The sequence below is a fragment of the Phocoena sinus genome, chromosome 16 (assembly GCF_008692025.1).
Source record: "Phocoena sinus isolate mPhoSin1 chromosome 16, mPhoSin1.pri, whole genome shotgun sequence".
NCBI lineage: Eukaryota > Metazoa > Chordata > Mammalia > Artiodactyla > Phocoenidae > Phocoena > Phocoena sinus.
In genome coordinates, this window is record NC_045778.1 from 22,212,129 (window position 1) to 22,232,287 (window position 20,159).

The window sequence follows — 20,159 nt, forward strand, 5'->3', positions numbered from 1 at the left end:
CAGTCAAGTTCAAGTGAGGTCCCAGATCCTTATCGAAATAAGGGTCAGAGCCAGCAGAGTCTGATGGATGCCCCAGCCCTGATTGATTTCCACCCTGACAACGCAGGGGGTGTCTTGATAGAAAACCTCTCCCCATTCCCTGGGACCCCATCTGTGCTCGGGCAGCCCGGCCCCTCTGCCCTGTGCTGGAGGCCACTCCAGGAAACTGGCGGCCAGAGAACAATGCCTGCCCTTGGCCTCAGTCTGCAGAGTTGGGCCTGCACTCTCCATCAGCAAGAACTGTCCTGAGATTTCCTCACTCAGGACTTGTGATTCTGACCCCAACCTGGAAGTGTCAGGACCCAAGGAAGCAAGAAAATACGTAATTTGTCCCACGGGTTCAAAGCTGGTGACTTTGTACTGTTTTGTTCAGATGCTTGCCCAGCCCAATCCATCCTGCTCTGCTTATCTCAGCTTACCCTGACCCCTGCCTGTTTGTTCTTCGTGGTTTCCAGTGTTTTGGGGGCTCATCTGGGAGGCAGTGCAGCACAGAGGCTAACGGCCTGGGCCCTAGAGTCAGCCTGCCCCTGCCAGCTGTGACCCCACGCCGGAGACACCACCTCTCTGTGCCTCAGTTTTCTCATCTGTAAAATGAGGGTCACAAAGATGTTCATCTTATAAGGCTTGTACGGGCTGAATATGGTCATGTCCATAAAACACTAAGAATGGCGCCTGGCACGTGGAAAGAGCTCTCTGTGTTAACCGTACCTGTGCTTAGAACGGAGGAAGGTATCATAGCCTTCTGGGATAGGATGTCATTTTTTCCAAGTTCATAACCATAGTAATTACCATAGCTATTATTTACTATATGCTTACTCTAAGCCGGGAGCAGTATTTAACCTTTTACCTGTATTCTCTCATTTACTCCTTGAATTCCAACAAGGTAGATACTATCATTACCCCCATTTAACAGAAAAAGACACTGGAACTCAGAGAGGTTAGGCAACTTGCCCAAGATCACACAGCTAGCAAGTAGCAAAGTTGGAATTTGAACCTGTGGCTGTTTGGCTTCAAAGCTCATGCTCTTCCCATGATTCTGGGCAGTTTGATAAGTGAAGAATGCAAGTTGTCAAGTTTTTAACCTGCTACTTCTAAATAAAGGAACAACGAAGCCATGAGACCGAGTGTGCATGTGGCTGGCTGTAGTTCCTGCTCAGACAGGCAGTGTCTCGGTGGGGTTTACAATCAGTCCTCAGTGAGGGAACTCGGGGAGCCAGCTTTAAGAGAGATGAGAGTGGTCTGAACTTAGCCCATGGATGAGGCCATGCGCAGTCCTCAAAGGGGCTAGAAAGGACTTATTGCAGATTTTCGTGCTCAACAGTCTAGCCCTCTCGCCCTACCACCTGTCTTGCTGACTCTTATTTGCTTTCATGGAAGCAATAAAGGTAGGGGTTAGAAAGGAAAGCTTTAGGGTGTAACTGATTCCAAGTGCCAGCTCTTCCTCTTCCAGCCGTCTGACTTTGGACAAATTATTTCACTTCTCTGCGCCTCAGGAGCCCCCTGTGGAGCAATAATAGCAGTAATAGCACTGAACCTGCCTGGGTTGTGGTGGCTGGTCAGGGAGGTAATGCATAGCTTTGCAGCTAAGGACATGCCTGGGCTCTGGCTGTATGACCATGGGCTGCTAATGTGACCTCCCTGCCTCAGCTTTCTCGTCTGTTAGGTGTGGATAATAATAGTGTCACCTTGCAGGGCTATTGTGAAGAGTAGGTGAGACGATGTATAACAGACTTGGCTCTTGATGGAGGTTGGTGAGTACTTAATAAATGTTAGCGTTTATGACAGTGATGAGACAAAAGACGCAGGATGCCAGCCTCATAATGAGTTGTCAATAACTGTGACTTTAATATAAAAGCAAAAGCTCATCCTTGGGAGGTCCAGGCCTGGTTGTAAAGACAAGACCTACGAAGCCTGTGGCCTCTCCCAGGCCTCTGAGGGGTAACGACCCGTGTGGGTCTGACCAGGGTCTCGACCCCTGGCCAACCCCTCCCCTCTCTCCCTCCAGCAGTTGCCTGGTGGGGCCCGGCCTGCAGAGCTGTGACGTTTGAGCTGCCCCGAGCAGGGCCTGCCACAGGAACTCGGATGCAGTGGCCAGATCCGGTGTCAGGAAGAAGGTCTGGGGTCAGAGGTGCGGTGCCTCGGAGGCTTGTCCTCCTGCAGGACCCATGTGACAACCGAAGGGAGAAAGCAAGCCCCGGCTCAGGGCTCCAGTGCAGGGGGGCGGGGTGGGAGGAGGGTGGCAGTCCAGTGTCTTAAGACCACTTGCTGCTTCCAGTGCAGTCAGTGGTCGCTGGGCCCAAGTTTGCAGGCGAGCGGGCTGCCCGGGGGCTGGAGCCAGAGGGGGAGACCAGAGTTTGCTGGGTAGCACTTCCACTGCCTGTACCTCAGTCCCCCGCCCATAAAATGGGGCTGCTGATACCTGCTCCAACCTTTCAGGGTTGTTTTGAGGATCAAACGAGTAAAGATAAAATAAGATCCTTGAGAGGGCGGAGGGCTGAATGTCAATGAGACAGCCCAGTCCACGCACATGGCACCCCAGGCAGGAGCTCGCCAGGTGGGTGGCAGCCAAGTGGGAGAGAGGACAGCATCCCTCCAAGATCCACAGCAAAGCTGGCTCTAATCTGGACGGAAGTCAGGGTCCGGCCCCTGAACCCAGAGGGGCAGCCGCAGTCTGACTCTGGGGGTTCCTGGCCCCAGTCTCGAGGAAAAAGCTGGCCAGAAGCTCGGGCTGAGGGACAGGGTATGTGGGTGTCACTTGGAGTGGGGAGACATCTCCTGAGCTAGAGGAGCCCCTGGGAACAGGGACGGTGCCTGACTTTCACCACATCCAGCACAGCAGTCCCATGCAGCTAGGGCTGAGCAGATGTTTATGATAATAAACGCTCATGTGGCGAGCATGAAGGGGACACAACTCACGTGTGCAAAGATGCGGTTGTCTTCCCCCTCCCAGTACTGCGTTCAGCTTTGCTCTCGAGCCCCTGCCTCTGCTGAGGGGAAGAGAAATAACCTAGAGAAACTCAGCTACTTCCTGTTTAATACTCAGCCCTTCAGACTCACCACTCAGTCAGTTCAGGACAACATCCCCTCCTCTCTCATCCTCCCAGGATTACAGCTGCCGTGGTGCTGGGGAGGGGACACAGGTGTGGCCGGTGGCCATCTTCGGTCGGAGCCGTTGTCCATTCTGCGGGGCCTGGCGCTGCTCTCTGCTGTGGCCTCCTGCCAGCCAGCAGCCCTCACGGCCACTTCCTGGAGCCTCAGGGCTGCTTCCCCAGTCACAGGGCACGTGGGAGTCTGGGGTGGTGGGAACTGCGGTGGTTGGACTGGGATGTCCCACCCCTCAGCGTCCTCAGCTGTGGCCTTCCTCTTTGCCTGCGCAGACTGACACACACACACACCCCCCCCCAGAGCCATCTTCACGAGGATTCCTGGCCCCAGACACTTACCCTCACTCATTCCCAGCTAGGCCTGGGATTGGCTTCCCCAGAGACATGGGGCTGTGTGAAGAGTGGGTGGAGATGAGAATAGAATCGAGGTTCTGTAGGAAGGAGGAAGGGAGAGTGGGTGCTGGGGAGACGAGAGAGTTTGCTACCCAGACACCCCCTCCACATCCAGAAATGCAGGGCAGGGCACCTGAGCCTCCCCCATCCCACTGCCTCCGCCTGTCCCCAGGCCCTCACCAAGTAAGATGGGGAGCAAGGTCATGAAGAGGGACAACCTGCACGGTGAAGGGAGGTGTTCACTAAGGGCAGAGGGCTTCGAGAGCACCTGGAGCTGGCCCAAGACCCCATCAGGTGGGAAGGCAACTTCCATGGTGTCTGCAGGAAGGTGACCATTCGAGTTGCCCTCTGGTGGCTCCAGGTGTGGCAGCAGTAGGTCATCGGGGACCTCCTGGGGCCAGGACATGAACTAAACTGGAGGGGGTCTTGCTGGCTCCTGTTCCTTTTGTGCTCACACCTCCCCAGTCTCTCTGCCAGTCTTGACAACTGTCTGGGGACAGGGGGAGAGGGCTGCAGTTAATGCTAGTTCCTACCCCTGGCATAAGGTACAGCTGGGGAGTCCAGGATAGCCAGTCTCTCCACCTCTGTTGCCCCCCAAGCCTAACCCAGTCCTCCCTGATAAGTCAGAAAATGACCCTCGTGCTTTGCCTACTTGTTTCCCTGTGTCTCACCACCCAGACGGCTCTAGTTCCAAGATGACTAATAGATTTCACCTCATGTGCCAGCTTGTGCTGATTGATAGTGGCCATGTTGGAAAAAAATTGTGAAGCCTTGTCAAGGCGCATTGTGGGACGACTAGCTGTGATCGATTAGCAGTGTCTGCCACGAGTGCAAGAGTAGAAAGTGTGGTGTGTGTGATTTTAGCTGCTGCCCACTCCTCTCAGGACCTGTTATTCTCCATCAGCCTGAGCTGGAAAGGTCTGGGGATGTCTTGTGGCTGACGTCATCATGGGACAGATCAGAGTCTCAGTGTGCTGGAAAATGGTTAACAGTTGGCTTTTGGGGTCGGGGTGAGGCTGCTTTGTAGCTTTTGCCAATTTCTGTGGTGTGAATACTCCCACCGTGGTTGATTTCTAGCTGCCAATGTGAACACAGAGTTGGGAAGAGATGAGCACGATCGGCCCTCACAAGACACCATTTGAGTACTTGTATATTTTTTCTAAGAACTATAAAGCCTGCCACCCCTCAAAGCTCTGCCAGTGGCGGGCTGTTCCAGGAAGGGCACTGGACTAGAATTCAGGATCCCTTACCAGCCGTGAACCATAGTTGAGTTACATCCCTTCTGAGCTTCAGTTTCCTCATCTGTAGAATGGGAGCTGGATTGTGGTGAACCTCAATACGGGGAAGCATTGGTCACAAAGCATGATTTGTGAGACATGCTCCCACAGCACCGAATCCAGATGCTCTGCCCAGAGGTCTGCCGTGACCCCCTGTAAAGCCAGTATCCCCGCCATGGGACTGCATGGGAGGACTTCCTGTTCTCTTTGATGTGTGCCTCAAAGGGCAGAGGCTGCCTCAGATCCCGTTCAGTTTCCCTTAACAGGCCGTCATGCTTGTCCCTGACAAATTTCTCTCGATGGTTTTTGAGCTACTCGCGTTTCCCTCCTTCACCAGTCCTCGAGGCAGAGTTTGCCCCCTTATTTCACCTACGTGTGTGCCTCCTTCAAGCACGGGGGCCCCATGGCCCTGGGAGGCTGTGCCAGGCTGCTTACACGCCACGGTAGTGGCAGGCCTGGGTTCAGCTACCCGCTCAGGCACACGTGAGCTCCATGACCACGAACACATACTTAAATTCCCTGGGCATCGGCTTTTCCATCTCTAGAATAATAATAGTCGCTACGTCACTGGTTTGTTGGGCGGTACATCAAGTTCTTTGCATAGTGTCAGGCTCGGAATAATTGCTCAATAAATGAATTATTATTTGTCCTAACAAGGTCTTGAGTGGAGGCAGAACAGGCCAACCTATAGAAGAAGATCCCCAAAGTTGGCAAACCATGGGTGGAGTGAGGTCAGGGCCTCATCCTAGGAGTACAGGCAGGACTGCAGGCACAGCGGGAGTCCAGAGACAGGACTGCTTCTGGTAGTGCAGGATTCCTCACTCTTGGCACTGTTGACATATGGGGCCAGATAATGCTTTGTTGTAGGAAGCTGCCTGTGCACTGCCGGATGTCTAGCAGTACCCCTGGCCTCTACCCACTAGAGACCACAAGCAGCCTCCCAGCTGTAACAATCAAAAATGTCTCCAGATATTGCCAGCTGTTCCCTGAGGGGCAAAATCGACCCTGGTTGAGAACCCATGTTCCCCCAGACAGAGTGTGACAGGCACTGTTGTTAGCCACCCAGGTCCTAGGAGAGCCAGGGTTACAGAGCATCTGTCCTGGCAGGATGGGCGGGTCGGCACGTGGCAGAGCCAAGTGGCAGGTGGTCAGCTGCAGGCGGCCTGGCAGCAGGCACCAGGCGGTATAGATTGGGGCTAAGACCCCAGCTGCTGGGAGCCCAGCAGCCAAGCAGGGGCAGTTCACGCCTCATATATGACGTAGAACCTGGGCACACTCTGTGGTTCTCTGCTTCTCTGTCCAGGACCAGGACTGGATCCAAGGTCTGGACGGGGCAGAGCCTTCTGTACGGGGGTTGGGGAGGGTGGTAAGAGGGGAAGAGACAGGAGGGGCCCCACCCAGCCTGAAGACCTTGATGACCTTCAGTCTGGAGAGCACAGGCTTCCGGCTGAGAGAGACCAGGTTCAAACCCGTGCTCTGCTGCATGGAAATTAAACCTACAAAAAGTAACAGATGCTGCCATTTAAGACAGGGAGACCAACTTAGGCAGGTTGCTTAACCTCTAAGCCCCACGTTCTTCATTTGTGAAGTGAGGATAATGCCAACCTCATGTGGTTGTTATAAGAATTGAATGTGCTGTTATAATGACTATATTTAACATTATGTCTGGCACATCATAGGCACTCAGGAAATGTTGTTGATTGAGTGAATGGGTGAATCCTCACACAGCAAACCTTTCTCCCTTAAATCCTTCTGTTCGTTTTAGTTCTCTTCTCTGGAATTTCTCCAGTTCTCTGACATAGGAAACTGTTGATTTCTCAACGGGAGGAAATGAGTTACTCATCTCTGTATCACTAGAGCATCAGGCCTGGTAGATATTAGGTGCTTAAAAAATGAAGTTTTCCTTCCTCAGAGGGCAATGACTGTGCCTTATTCATCTTTATAGAGCCATAGAACAGCACAGCGACTGACACACAGCAGGCATTAAATGTTTGCTGAATGAATAAATGAACATACTAAAAATGGTTCAGTGAAAGGTGTGACATAGAACACTACCTGGGATTCTTTATTGGAGTCCATGCCTAACATGTCCCTTTAGGAGGAACACGACTGTCTTACTTGGAGGAGGTCAGCCAATCCCTGGGAAGGGCAGCAGTGGCCTCACTGAGGTGGTAGGTGACAGGATCAACTGCACAGCCATGAGAGACAGTGAAATTTGTTAGGAAGACCCCTGGATGGGGAGTCAGGAGACCTGGGTTCTGGTCCCATCCCTGCCACCCATCTATGCAGTGACACTGCATGGTCACTACCCTCCTTGGGCTTCTGTTTCCCCATCCATTCAATGGGTGCTTGGTCATGCCTTGGTGTGACTCTATCTTTTGGTGCTTGGCCAGGGTGAACAGTCAGTTAATAGCCATGTTACTGAGCGTGGCCAAGTGACCCACATTGGAGACCAACCAGTGACATCAAAGCACTACTGATTTCACAATCGGCTCCCCAGCCACCTTAGAGCTGCTGGGCTTTGAACACAGCACTAGGTGAAGCATCCACTCTGAAATCCAGAGGTCTGATGAAATCTGCCAGGGGTAGGGCAGTAGTTAGATTTTCCAAGGGGCCTAAAGATTTTCCAGGGGGACCCTTGAGGATTATCATTAACAGGGGAAAAAAATGTTAGTGATAGAAAAAGTCTTTTTTGATAATTCCTCTATCCCTCTCCCCCTTCCTAAGGTACAGAATCAACTAACAAACAGGCGCTTTTCACATCCTGAAGCCTGTGTAAGTGACAGATAGGGGAACACTAGCCTGCAAGAGCTTGACAGAGTCAAATTCCTTTGCGTCGGAAAAAGGGGCCCGTAAAAGAGAGATGAGAGGGTTGGGTCCAGAGAGAGGAGCCAGAGGCTGAACACAGCGGGCATCCAGGGGAGAGGATTGGAGAGGGAACAGGTCTGTGGGCGATTTGGGGGTGAGGTGAGTTGCTTTCTGAGTGAGAGGCATGGAGAGAGGCAGTGGGATGAAGAGTCAGGAGCTCTGCGGGTTACTAGCGGCTTGTCCCTGGGGGAGAAGCTTAGCCTGTCTGTGCCTCAGTTTCCTCATCTACAAGGTAGGCATGACAGAATCTTCTCTGGAGTGGAAAACACTTAGAATTGTGCCCGGCATGTAGTAAAGGACCACAGAAGTGTGTGCAGCGGTGGTGATGGGGCTATAAAAAAAAAAAAACCTTGAAATCGCCAGTAGAATTTACATCACTTGGGAGGACCCAGCAAACTGCCCTTCAGGGACTAGGCTGAGTGGCAAGTCTCACGTTAGCTGCCCGGCAACACCTGGTGATACCTGTGTGGCCGAGGCTGCTAACAGCGGGCCGGGCCATCACCAGGGCTCTGCTGTGTCACCAGGGACACCCCACCTCCACCACCACCAAGAATGTGTGCTCTGGAAGCCCGGGCGGGTGCAGGACATCTGCTCTCCATGTGGCTAAACCGTCCCCAAATTGCCGTGGGCTGAACTTTGTCACCAGCATGTTTCTCACGAGGACACTTCCCCCCATCAAGAAGCACGGACCTTCCAGCTGGGCTAGCCCCCCTGGCAAGTGCACTTGGGGGATATTTTCAGGTTCTGGGTGACATTCCCCTGCCCCTCAGCCTAATAGGTCCCAGATGTCCCCTCCTCCCTTGACCTCCCTCCCTCTCGCTGTTCTGAAACCTCACTGCCGGCCCGCCTGGGGCCTCCTCACCCAGGCATTACACCCCTTGACTCTTTTTTTTTTTTTTTTTTTTAATTTAAAACATTTTGTTCCCCCTTAATGTGACGGCTTGACAGAGGCCAGCATGAAAGAGGCTGTTTCCTGCTGGAAGGGGACCAGGATGGAGAAACAGGCAGATGAAGGCGGAGAAGGAAGCTGGCTTTGGGAATGTGAGGAGCAAGGGGAAACATAAGCAGTCTTTATTGGCTGAGCATAAAAGAAGCGACGGGAGTAGCAGCTGTCTTAACGTGGCCAGGTCACCAGGGGCTGGGCAGACACACTGGGCCCAGCTGGGAATCCCACGGGCCCTGGGGCTCTGGTGACTCACGTTTGCAGAAATGCCTTTCAGTTTGCTATCTTTCGGCCGCTGCTTTTTCTCTCCCTTACCTCCCCACCCGTCCTCCTGCCCCTTTTGCTGACTGTTTGAATTTGTAATTCTCCGCCGCTGTTGTCCGTAATGAGATAGGGCTCATGCTGAGGCCTGTGGGAGGGAGGAGGGAGAGTAGCCACAAGGAGGAGGAAAGAAAGGAGAGAGCTTGGAGGGAGGGTAGGGCCAGGGCACAGAGGCGGGCGGTGAGAAAGAGGGAGTGGGCAGCGGACCCAGGAGGGCAGAAAGCCTGACTCAGAGCTTAACAGAAACCAGGACAGGCCTGATAAACATCAGGCGGGGAACCCCGTGAGAAACCTCCTTTGGCCCCTGCTGTTCCTGCCTGTTTTCTGTTGCATTTCGTGTGAGCGTGGAGAGACAACGGGCATGCTGATAATCACAGCCTCCAGGTTCTGTAACACTCTGACCCTTGGCAAAAAGCCTTGGTGCCCAGCGCCCTGTGTTCAGCAAAGCCACTGTGTGCCCAAGCTGGGACGGGTCCCAGGGAGCGCATTTTGTGGGGTCGGAAGCTGAGGTGTGGAAAGGACAGTTCAGGAAGTTAGGGCCCCGGCCTGGCTGCACCTGGGGCCCAGACCTCTGGATTTCTCATCCAGTGATAAAAATACAGAGATGAAATAAAGGGGGAAGAGATTATATTGGTGACAGTGGGCCAGGAAAATACAAACTTCGAAGACCAGATGGAAACCCCTCAGTTGAAGAATTCTTGGACGCTGCTTCTAAGCAGCCCTTATGGCACTGACACTGACCCTGGCATTTTCTCTCTCTCTTTCAGGACCTCCTGTAAGTACTCCCTTGAAGCCTGGTCTCACGCATCTGAAAGACCTTGCTCCCTGCTGGTAACCGGGCCCTGGGTGGGGGGATTGAGGCCCTTACACCCTCCACTGAAGTCTGCAGGGTCCCTCCAGAAGGTTGACACGGCAGTCATTTTGCTTTCCACCCACCTCTGCAGCCTCCAGGGCCAGACCATAGTTGTGCCCCAGGCAGAACACGTCCCAGTTGCAATCTGAAAGTCTGGTTTGGCCCATTGTTAGCCTGCTCCTTTGTCCCCCAAAGAGGCAAGTGGAGTCATAGAAGCACCGGGTATTAAAAAGAAGAAAGAGATCATCTCTGGTCGGGTCTGGTCCTTGAAAGTCCCCTGCCCTTTCAGTAAACAGGTCGGTGAGCGGCTCTAAGCGTGGACTGCTCCTGAGGATGCGGTGTCCGCACCACCGAGTGGGCATCTCCATCTGGCCAGATCACTTCGGGCAGGTGGTGGTTGGTGGTGGTGGCAGGGGTTTTATGTAAGAGAATGATGTCAACGGGTTAGATTGGGAAACAACACAAACCAGAGGCAGCCTGTCGGGCTCCTTCCCCTGGCATCACCCTAAAGCCAGAGGCAGGGCGGGGGAGCTGAGCCATTTCCAGAGAACCTGAGAAGAGCCCGAGGAGACCGTCTCCTCGAAGTAATGGATCCAGAGAACAGGGGCATGTCTTCTGAGGACAGCATTTGATATCCCAACAAAAGGCCCAGAGGTCGCCGGGGGAGCTGGGTATCGGAGTTGAAAGGGCCGAGCCCTCCACATCAGATCTTTCTCAAGGATACTGAAAGCAGCCCTATCATCGTCCCTTCCTCAGAGAAGTCATTTCCATAGCTGTTCTCTCGATCTGAACCAACGAGAACAGCTGCCTAAGCTGTAACAAGACCATGATGTCCCATTCCATCTGTGTCCTGAAAGGCACATTGAACCTGGACTGACGATCCCACCCAGCTCGCTCACTGCTCAGTTACAGAGAGAGAGGAAAATCCTGTCGTTCCCTGAAAAGAGGAGGGATGATTTATCATCCACGCTTTGGATGTCAGATCTCAATTCCTGTCATCAGTCTTCCAAAATAAACTCTGCCATAGGAAACTTCGACAGACCACCTGCCGGAGATGGGCTGCTTCCCCCTTCTGTGTGACAAAGCCAAAAAGGGTCCTCACCTCCCCCCATTCCAGGGACCTCCCGCATACACCTCGTTCCCACAGCCAGGCTGCGGGGCTAACCCCAGTCAGCTCTGGGTCCCTGCCTGACTTGAGGGCTGCCCTCACCAGGAATGCAGCATCCTGAGAGCTTCTGCTGGCCTCACCCCACAACTTTCCCCAGCCAGGGAGGGTGCTGTCACTGCTGGGGGCTCTGCAGTGCAGAGCAGATCGGGGCCGGGGCGGGGGCAGGATATGAGCCTCTCCTCACAATCCCTGCCTGCCCAGCCACCACTCCCATGGACTGAGGGAGAGGAGCCCAGGTAGCTTCCCTGAATTCTCAGCCTGGCGCAGAAGAGGCCTGAGTCTTCACCCAACTCTGGCTGAAACCGTAAGGCAGGATGAGGAGGAAATGGGAAGCTGGCCGGGGTGGAAATCACCCCCTAGCCCGTTCTCTCTGCTTCCCGCAAAGGAAGAATGCCGCCAGCCAGAAGCAGGGAGAGGGAGATGGCAGCTGGTCACAATGCCTGTCTGCCACCCTCTGGGTGTTTTTCAGGGGCACCTCTGGGGTGACACTGGTTACTGTGGTCAGTGCCTAGATAACACAACCATGGAGGATAGATTTAAGCAGCAGCAGGAACTATCTGAGCGGTGGGGCCCACCACTACCCCACCGCTCCTGTCCGTGGCAGACGTCGCTAATCAATTAAGAGGCTTCTTAACAGACACTACCAATCCACTGGAGTCCGCACTCAAGCTGACAGTTGCTGGCCATCCCTGCACTAGATTTTAGAGAATTTCTTAATTACAGGAATTGTGAGACTGAAGCAGATGACCAAGGGAAGTATGCATGTCTCTTTCTCCGAAGGAATATAAGGAAATGTATGAAGTCCAGCTGCCAGCCCTGGTTGAAAATGATCCTTGCTGAAATACTAGCTAACACTTACTATGTGTTAGGAGCTCATGTGCTTTTATGGAAGCAGTGTAATTGAGTGATTTCAAGCATGGACTCTGGAGGGAAGCCGCCTGGGTCCGAATCCTGGCTCTGCCACTTCTAGCTGTGTGACCTTGGACAAATTACTTTACCTCTCTGTGCCTCAGTTTCCTCATCTATAAAATGGGAGTGGTAATAGTACCTGCCTCATCCAGGTGTCGTAAGGAATATATATAATTATATGTATGTATATATGTGTATGTGTATATGTATATATATTATGCATACATATATATGTGTGTATGTACGTATATTTTTTTTCCATTTAGAATGTATCTACTCATTTAAATTCTAAAAACAGAAGACTTCCCTAGATGATCCCCAAAGATTCTGACAAGTCTTTAATTTTCAGGAAGAAATTATTATCCTTTGTATTTTTATAAATTAATTTACTATTTCATTTTATTTCTACCCCACCTTATTCCAAGAAACATTTCGGGGTGATTATAAACTAGATACGGAAACAGTGGAGGGGAGTGTGGAGAGCAGAGGCAAGAAAACAAGGAGAACCCAGAGCTGATGACACCACAACCTCCTGTGCAGATGAGCCACAGACGCAGCTTTGAGCTTCTTGGTGGTCAGAGCAAAGAGGGAAGCAGAGCTGTTACAAGAGTCAGGGGGCAGTAAGGTGGGAGCACCCCTGGCTGTTGGGTGAAGCATAGCTTTCCCTGGTGCTGAGACCCTAGAGAAGTTCCTCCCGCGTACAGGTGATGTTGTTGTTCAGTACACAGGAGCAGTGGGGAGACTGCCCCTCTGTCCCTATCGGGGTTAGACCCCCTGTGTGAGGTTGGGAACTCCCCACAGGCCCGTCTGCCTCCTGGGACAGGAGGGAGGTGGTGGCCCCTTGTTGGCCCACTCCCTGATAGCATTTAGAAATGACAGGAAGGGGGATTGGCTCAGTGCTACAGCTCTGGTTTGAGAACATTGGGTCCCCGAGCTGTCTTTGCAGAGCTGGGAAAGAAGGGGCTGAGTCCCCAGGTTTGTGGTACCCGCCCTCAGGATCATTCGTTCACAAACATGAATTAAGGAGCTACTAAGAGCTCAGCTCTCCTTAAGGCACTGGGGACACATCCGTGAACAAAACAGAAAGTGCCCTGCCTGCCTTGGGAGCTTACGTTTTAGTGCCTGGGGGCAAAGCAGAGTGAAAGGGTGGGCATGGGCTACGTGCCCACAGGGCCGCTAACCAGCATCCCCCGAGCTTGGTTCTCTGGGGGGGCATCACCCCACCCCCCACCCCCACCTCTGGGATGTCCTCAGGAGCAAGGGACCCGGCGGGTGGGGTGGTGCCAGGGGCATTACTCCTGGTGCTGCCTGCGTTGCCTCAACAGCCCTGAGGCAGATGGACTTGTCTCCAGGTGGGCACCCTGAGACCCCCTCCTGGCGCCGCTGTGGGTCTATGGGAAGAGCAGGACATCTGGAAGGAGAGAAACTCACCTGATGGCAGAGCCTCTGGAGGGCGAGACCAGGGGCCAGCTCCACGCACCTCCCGGCCAGTCCTCTTCTTTCCTAATGATCGCAGCATTCAGTGCTCACTCCATGCCGGCCCGTGTGCTGAGTGCTCTACACAAATTATCTCATTCAGTCCCAAGAGGTAGATATGATTGTTCTCCCATTTACAAGATGAGGAAACTGAGATACAGGGAGGCCAAGCGACTTGCCCCAAGTCACCGACTAGTCAGTGACGGCCAGGCAGGCTGACTGCAGAGCCCTGCTCTTACCTAAAGCCTGCTGCTTTCTCCCGTACCAAGACTGCATCTCTCCTGACCCCAGGCCCCGTCCGTGCCAGGCTGGGGCTCAGCTCCAGAAGCTCTCCGCAGGGGGTCCTCCCGCTCCGCATGGCACCCCATGACACCTCACCAGGCAGCTCCTAGAGCAGTTTCTCCGCCGCCCTCTTGTATCAGATCCATCTGGAAGTTGGGGGCCAGAGTGAAAAACACATGACTTTCTCAGAAGCTGCTTTGTTCCTGAGCCCCCTCCTGTGCATATTACTATGCGAATATCTATTATGATCGACTTTTTTGGGAATGTTTTCCTCTTTTCAGTGGGATTTCAGATCCATCGTATGGAGTCTTTAGTCTGTACCCAGAACTGTGCTAGGCAGGAGTCCTAGGGTCATAAAAAAAGAGTTTGAGGGGCTTCCCTGGTGGTGCAGTGGTTGAGAGTCTGCCTGCCGATGCAGGGGACACGGTTCGTGCCCCGGTCCGGGAAGATCCCACATGCTGCAGAGCAGCTGGGCCCGTGAGCCATGGCCACTGAGCCTGCGCGTCCGGAGCCTGTGCTCCGCAACGGGAGAGGCCACGACAGTGAGAGGCCCGCGTACCGCAAAAAGAAAAAAAAAAAGAGCTTGAGAAAGACATGGCTGTGGTCAGTGAAGACAGACTTCTGGAGCCACACAGGGTGGGGTCCAGTCTCCTGCTTCACTGCCAGCGCCAACCCATTGTAGAGAGGGTGGCCTGAAGCTAGTTAGAGGCATTAAAGGAAGGAAGTCCCACTGCCCCCTTCACCATCCCAATAGAGGGCAAGAGGCCCCCTAGAGAGGCCCACACCCTTCCCACGCCCTGCTCCCTGGCCATGGTCCATCGGCTCAGATGGGGCAGGCCCAGCAGAAGCGTCCCAGGCAGACCGGCTCCATCAGAGCTGGCATCTGGCTTCCCCTATGTCGTAGGACAGGGAAGACCAAGCTCCAGCCCCTTGGGCCCTTTCCCAGGCCAGGACCAGCACACATGAGTGGGGGACACTGAGGCACAGAGACTCAGAGAGAGGGGACATGCCGGTGAGTCCTAGAGCCCTAATGATCCTTGAGGGACAGAGATATGAAGGGACATTCTTGTCTTTCTGTTCCCTGCGCCTGTCCTGAGGCTGGCACGGAGGAGACCACTGCTAACTGTTTTTCTGAATGAATGAATGAATGAGTGAGTGAATGCATGCTAGAACTGAAAGGAAGCTTAGTGATTATGGCCCTCTCTTCATTTTGTTCATAAAATAACAGAGGCTTATAGAGCGCAAGTGACTCCAAGGTCACACAGCTGGCTGGGCTCTGTGGAACAATACCCTGACCTCCCTAACCTTCACTCTTTCCCCCTTTATTTCAGGGTCCTGCTGGAAGACCTGGCCTCCCGGTAAGTAGCTTTCATTTCTTTTTTCCTTTGCGTCTCTCTCACGGGCTCTTTCTCAATCCAAGGACAGGAGAGGTTGGGTGGCTGCTTTCCTCCAGGTGTGTCTGGGTAGGAGACCTCTCTCCAGCGTCTCTAACCTACAGCTGAGGGTGAAGCTCCTTGGCACCTTTCCTGGGGCCCAGGCAGGCAAATGACTTCATGCAGGCCCATCCAGGGCCGCACCTGACTTCCATACTGGTGGCCCTATAATGGGGGGCTGGATGGGGAGGCAGTTCCCTGACTTACTGGGTGTCCTCCTTACTTGTATGCGCCAGCTTAGTCGAAGGCCACTGTCCCTGCTTTGTCCTGTGTCCTCTGGTAAGAGTAGGCTCAAAAACTTTGTTTTCCCCCCAGTTACCATTTCTGAGTGCTAGAGAGGCTGGGTCAAGTAACCATGGGGACTCTGGGACAAAAGTACACATCAATAGTACTGGTAGCCATGTCTCACTGAGACCTTCATAGGTGCCAGGCACTCTGCTAATCCCTTTATACATTTGATTTGTTCACCAGCTCAATGAAATGGGTATTATTATGCCCATTTTATAGATGAGGAAACAGAGATAGGTACAATAGCTTGTCCGATTGTCCAAGCTTCAGTTGTAGACCTGTTTGAGGTCCCGTGTTACCACATACCATCCCATACTACTGTTTCCTGCGGTCCGTACTCGACATTTGAGGACTATCTTTAAAGTCTTCAAAGGCATTGCCCTGTGGGGTGTAGCCTGGGGCATAGATGCATTGAGTACCGGATACCGCGGGCCCTTGGATGGGTAGTGGCTCAGGCGAGATGCTGTAGCCAGCCAGAGGGCCGAGGTGGGCGTGGAGGGGGAGCCAGGGCTGGCACCAGGCTGCCCTCTCTCCCTGCACTGAAGGCCACACCCCCTGGATTCCAGAGCCTTCTGTGCGTCCCTCTTATCCCAGTTACTCCTCTTTTAGACATGAATTATACTGTAACCTCTTGACTAAACCAGCAGCTTCTATCTAGAATTCATGTCCAGCAGTGACTTTTTTAATGAAATGCATGTGGGCAAATGTTTAGCCCTTGAAAATGAAAACTCTCCCAGCAAGTACGAGCCCTGGAGCAAAGGAGGATGGAGGACTCTGTCCCATGAAATCCAAGGAGGGGAAAAATCAGCTGACTGGGAGAATGTGGGCAGACTTTGTTTTTTTCTGACAATGTCCACCTTTAAAAAGCATTTGGGGGCAATTCTCAGAGCAGGGGCTGCCGCACAGAGTTTTCAGCCTCTGGCCCTTCCATGCCAGCCCCTAACCCGAGCATTTTATGGCCAGGACTGCAAAGAACATTAGTTTTAAAAAAGAAATGAAAAGAAACCAAAACACACATCCTGCAATATCATTCAGAAGCCCAAGAGTGAGTGGGTTGTTGGGACCAGCAGGCCTGTCGTCCTCAGCAGGGAGGGTCACAGTCCTGCTCTGCTTCCGAGCACAGGGACCTGGGAGTGACCCACAAAAAGATTTGCGGATGCTGGTCTCTTGTGAAATACAAAAGTGTGACGTACACACGTGCTTATAAAAATCACTTGCCTGTGGCCATACTGGGCTCACTACCTGTAGACGCAGTTTACACCGCACTCACCAGGTGCCAGGCACCCGGAGTTAGCGTTCCAGAACCATTGTCTCTTGGCATCCTCCCAGCAGTCCTGGGGGAGAGATCCGGATGTTCAGGGAGGTTCAAGAAACAGATCCACGTGTGTGTGTGTGTGTGTGTGTGTGTGTGTGTGTGTGTGTGTGTATATATATATATATATAAAACAGATATCCACGTATTGCTGCAACCCTGCCACTCTTTCCCAAAGTCTGAATGGTTTACTAAAGACACCTTCGGCCTTGACAAGTGTACATGTAACAGTAGCCTAATTCAGAGCTGGTTGCTATTCCCTGGTGCGTCCACATACATCTTGGGATGCTAACCATCCCTCGGGACGTTTTGCCTAAGTGAGATCAGCAGACACAGAGTCACCCCAGAAATGCCCACACTTCAGGGGAACCCACAAACCCAGCTCTCTCCTGCCGGGACAAACACCGTCTGATTTTCAGCCCCTGTTGTTTTCCATCCTTCCAGGCCCCTGGCAAACAGCCCCACCCCAGATTTTATGGGTCTGCACCTATATGATTGCAAAAAAATATTCTCTACCAAAAGAGGGAGGAACAAAACTTAATAAGCAGATTTCCAGAGTGAGAAGATGTAACCCCTGGCTGCAAAACAAAGCAGTTCCCTCTCAGCAGCTGAAACTCCTGTTGCGGCTGAACCCACAGGGCGCACTATTGGCGCGGGACGGGGTGGGGCCTGGGTGTGGCAGTGAGGAGGGGCAGGACTCTGTTGGTGGCCTTCGCAGACACAGGGCCTGGGGAGGAGCTGGGGGACGTGGGCGCTGCTCCCCAGCTCTGGCAGAGATAGACCAAGGGAAGTGATTCGCCCATCTGTCACATGGGAGCTGCCATTCATTCACCCTGCTCTGTGCCTAGTTCCACGTGACGAGGATGCAGCCAGACAGTCTGTGGGACTGAAAGGGGCGAGTTCACCCACATGACGCCTGGGAATCATCCCAAGTGCCCATGCAAACCAGGTCTTGGGTGTGTAGCTAGCCATGGGGTCCTTCACGTGCTGGCCTGGCTCCAGTCACATCTGTATGTTTCTGCCTCCATCAGGGAGACAAAGGTGCCATTGGAATGCCTGGACGTGTGGTGAGTTGGAGCATCTGTGCCTGCTTGTGTGGCCATTGCTTGCTTCCCCGTGCCGGCCTGTCCTGCAGACCATGGCAAGACGTTGCCTACCCCACCCCAAGGAGGGGTCGGACCTCTCCCTTCCCCCACCCAAGTCTGCTTCAAGGAGGAGGGAAAAGTTGTTTTCCAATCCTTCCGATCTTGCTATATGGCTTTACTCTCCAGAGAACTGCCATGGCAAAGGAAAAATCCAAAACTGGCATGAATAAAGCTCATTGCCAATCACTACTGAGGACCCCCACCCACTCCACTCCCTAACCTCCCGAGGCTGGCAGCTCACCCCCAGATTTATAGCTGCTCCTGCAACCATCCCCCGGCAAGAGTAGCGAAAGATGGCAAGAAATGCAAACTGAAAATGCTCTACAGAAACTGCAGTGGAGCCAGCTCCGTAGTCATCTTCCCTAGACAGAGGCTAGTGATGCAGAAAGGGCTTGCTTCCAGGCAGGGCGTCCAAATCCTCAGCAGGAGGCTGGGGGTTAAAACATTCATCGTTTCCTGCTGAAAACAATAAGATGATGAAAGGGCATATTTGATAGGGAGCTTGTATCTCAGAAATGGGAAGGTTGGTGCTAGGCTTTAAGGTCCCAGCACCAGGGTTTTTCCTGGTGGCTTCTAGCCTCCGAGGGGCTGGAATGGGCAGCACCTGGTGGCAGCCTAAGGCAATGATGGCCACACGCTGGCCTCACCACCCCCCAGCCTAGTCTAGGACGTGGCCCAAGCTGCTCTCCCCGTCTGACCTCGAACTCCCCACCAGCCGCCAGCCTCAACCTCCACCCTGGCTCCCAGTGCCGCAACTTGCCCCGTGCCATCCTTCCATGTCACTCACATGCTTTGCCTGGTAACCTCACCTCCTGGGCCGTGTTGGCCTTAGGCCTGGGTATGGCATCCTGTGTGAGTTTGCTAACCTGGTGTGAACCCAGTGCTCAGAGAAAAGGCACCAAATCATAGCTACCACTTGAAAGTGCTCCCGGTGTGCTTGGCACTGTGCTAAGGGCCTTCCCCACATCAGCTGATTCGGCCCTCACGAGAACTGCATGAGGTGGGCCCAGTTTCTACCCCATTGTTCAGATGAGAGAACTGAGGCTCAGATGTTAAGTGTCTGTCCCAAGGTCACAGGTCTAGGAAGTGGCTGATCAGGGACTTTAATCCAGGCAGTCTGACTCCAGACCTGTGCTCTTGACCTTGATAATGGAACTCACCCTGCCCAGGCCCCCTCCACTGGCATCACAGCTCTACGGAGGGTCTGATCCTTAGGAAGAAGCCGCAGTCCTAGGCCTAGGACTTGGGACATTTCAGAGGTTCAGGACAAGTGTTCCATGTCACAGAGCTTTGAGCTCCCCAGGGCTACCCAAGAACTGTCTGTCAAGACATGGAGGCTGGGAGCCCTGGGCCACCCCCGCGTGCAACTGTCCAACCACGTCCCAGATCACAGCACCGTGCGATTCCTGCCTGACCCTGTCTCTAGGCTTCAGTTCTCTAACTCCAAACCCTGAGTCCCCCAGACTGTCACTGGGTCCTTCCCTGTGTAGATTAGCGAGACCGCATTCAGCCGCCTTTCTCAGAGGCTAGCTGTGGGTGGGCCTGGGCCAGGCACATTCTTCACCGTAGCCCTCCGAGATCCCATTTATCAATGAGCATGTTGAGACTCAGTTTGCCCAGGATTGGGGCAGAATTGGGTCTTGTACCCAAGACACCAAAGTCCTTGCTCCTGACAGGTCAGCTTCAGGAGTCTACCCGGCCTGCAGGGAAGCCTGCAAAGTGCAAAGCAATCCCTCCAGGCCTGCCCCCTCCTGCCCTCCTTCTTGGGCCCTGTGGATGTGTCCCCCCCCACCCCCCCGCCGGGGAAGTGTCCACCTGAGCCTCCGGTGGAGCAGGAAGGAGAGCCACAGGAGGGCTCCCCATTTCCTTCTACACAAAGCTAATTTCAAACCACTTTGGTGCTTTCATGCTGCTGGTGCTATTTTAAATGTGACAATGGACCCATTTGGCTGCCCAGTAGGAGCCCTGGCATGGACCCCCTGATAAGAGCTGGGGTGGCCAGTGGGTGTGAAATGCCTGCGTTGTTCCCATGATCCACCAGAGGTGGCTCCACGGGCTGCCACGAATGAGGGTGGATTGGGGCCATCTATCCACTGGTCACTGTGCGTGCAGGGGTCCTTGGCCGTGACCCACTTTCCTCTGCATCCCGGCCACATCCTCCACCCCCCAGGTGTGTGTGTCCTTCTATCTGTCTTCCCGTGTCCCTCCTCGCATCTTGCCTGGCCACCCCTAACGACTCCTGTTGCATCTATTGGCAGTTTTGTGCTTGGTATTCGGTTGGACCTTCAAAACAACTAGACTCCACCTCACCACAGAGTCCTTGGGAAAGTCTCTCCCATGGCCACCCT

The 20,159-nt window shown here is 53.5% G+C and overlaps 1 protein-coding gene across 14 annotated transcripts in view; it reads left to right on the forward strand.

The window, feature by feature from the left end:
* Window positions 1-20,159, forward strand: part of COL13A1 (collagen type XIII alpha 1 chain) — a 144,679-nt gene that overhangs the window by 50,501 nt on the left and 74,019 nt on the right. For 12 of the 14 annotated variants that reach the window (XM_032608166.1, XM_032608167.1, XM_032608178.1 and 9 more), the window contains 3 exons: window positions 9,713-9,720; window positions 14,965-14,991; window positions 17,698-17,733. In XM_032608166.1, coding sequence (XP_032464057.1) covers window positions 9,713-9,720; window positions 14,965-14,991; window positions 17,698-17,733 — 71 coding nt within the window. The remainder of the gene's footprint in view (window positions 1-9,712; window positions 9,721-14,964; window positions 14,992-17,697; window positions 17,734-20,159) is intronic. The other 2 variants (XM_032608173.1, XM_032608176.1) reach the window with 1 other exon arrangement.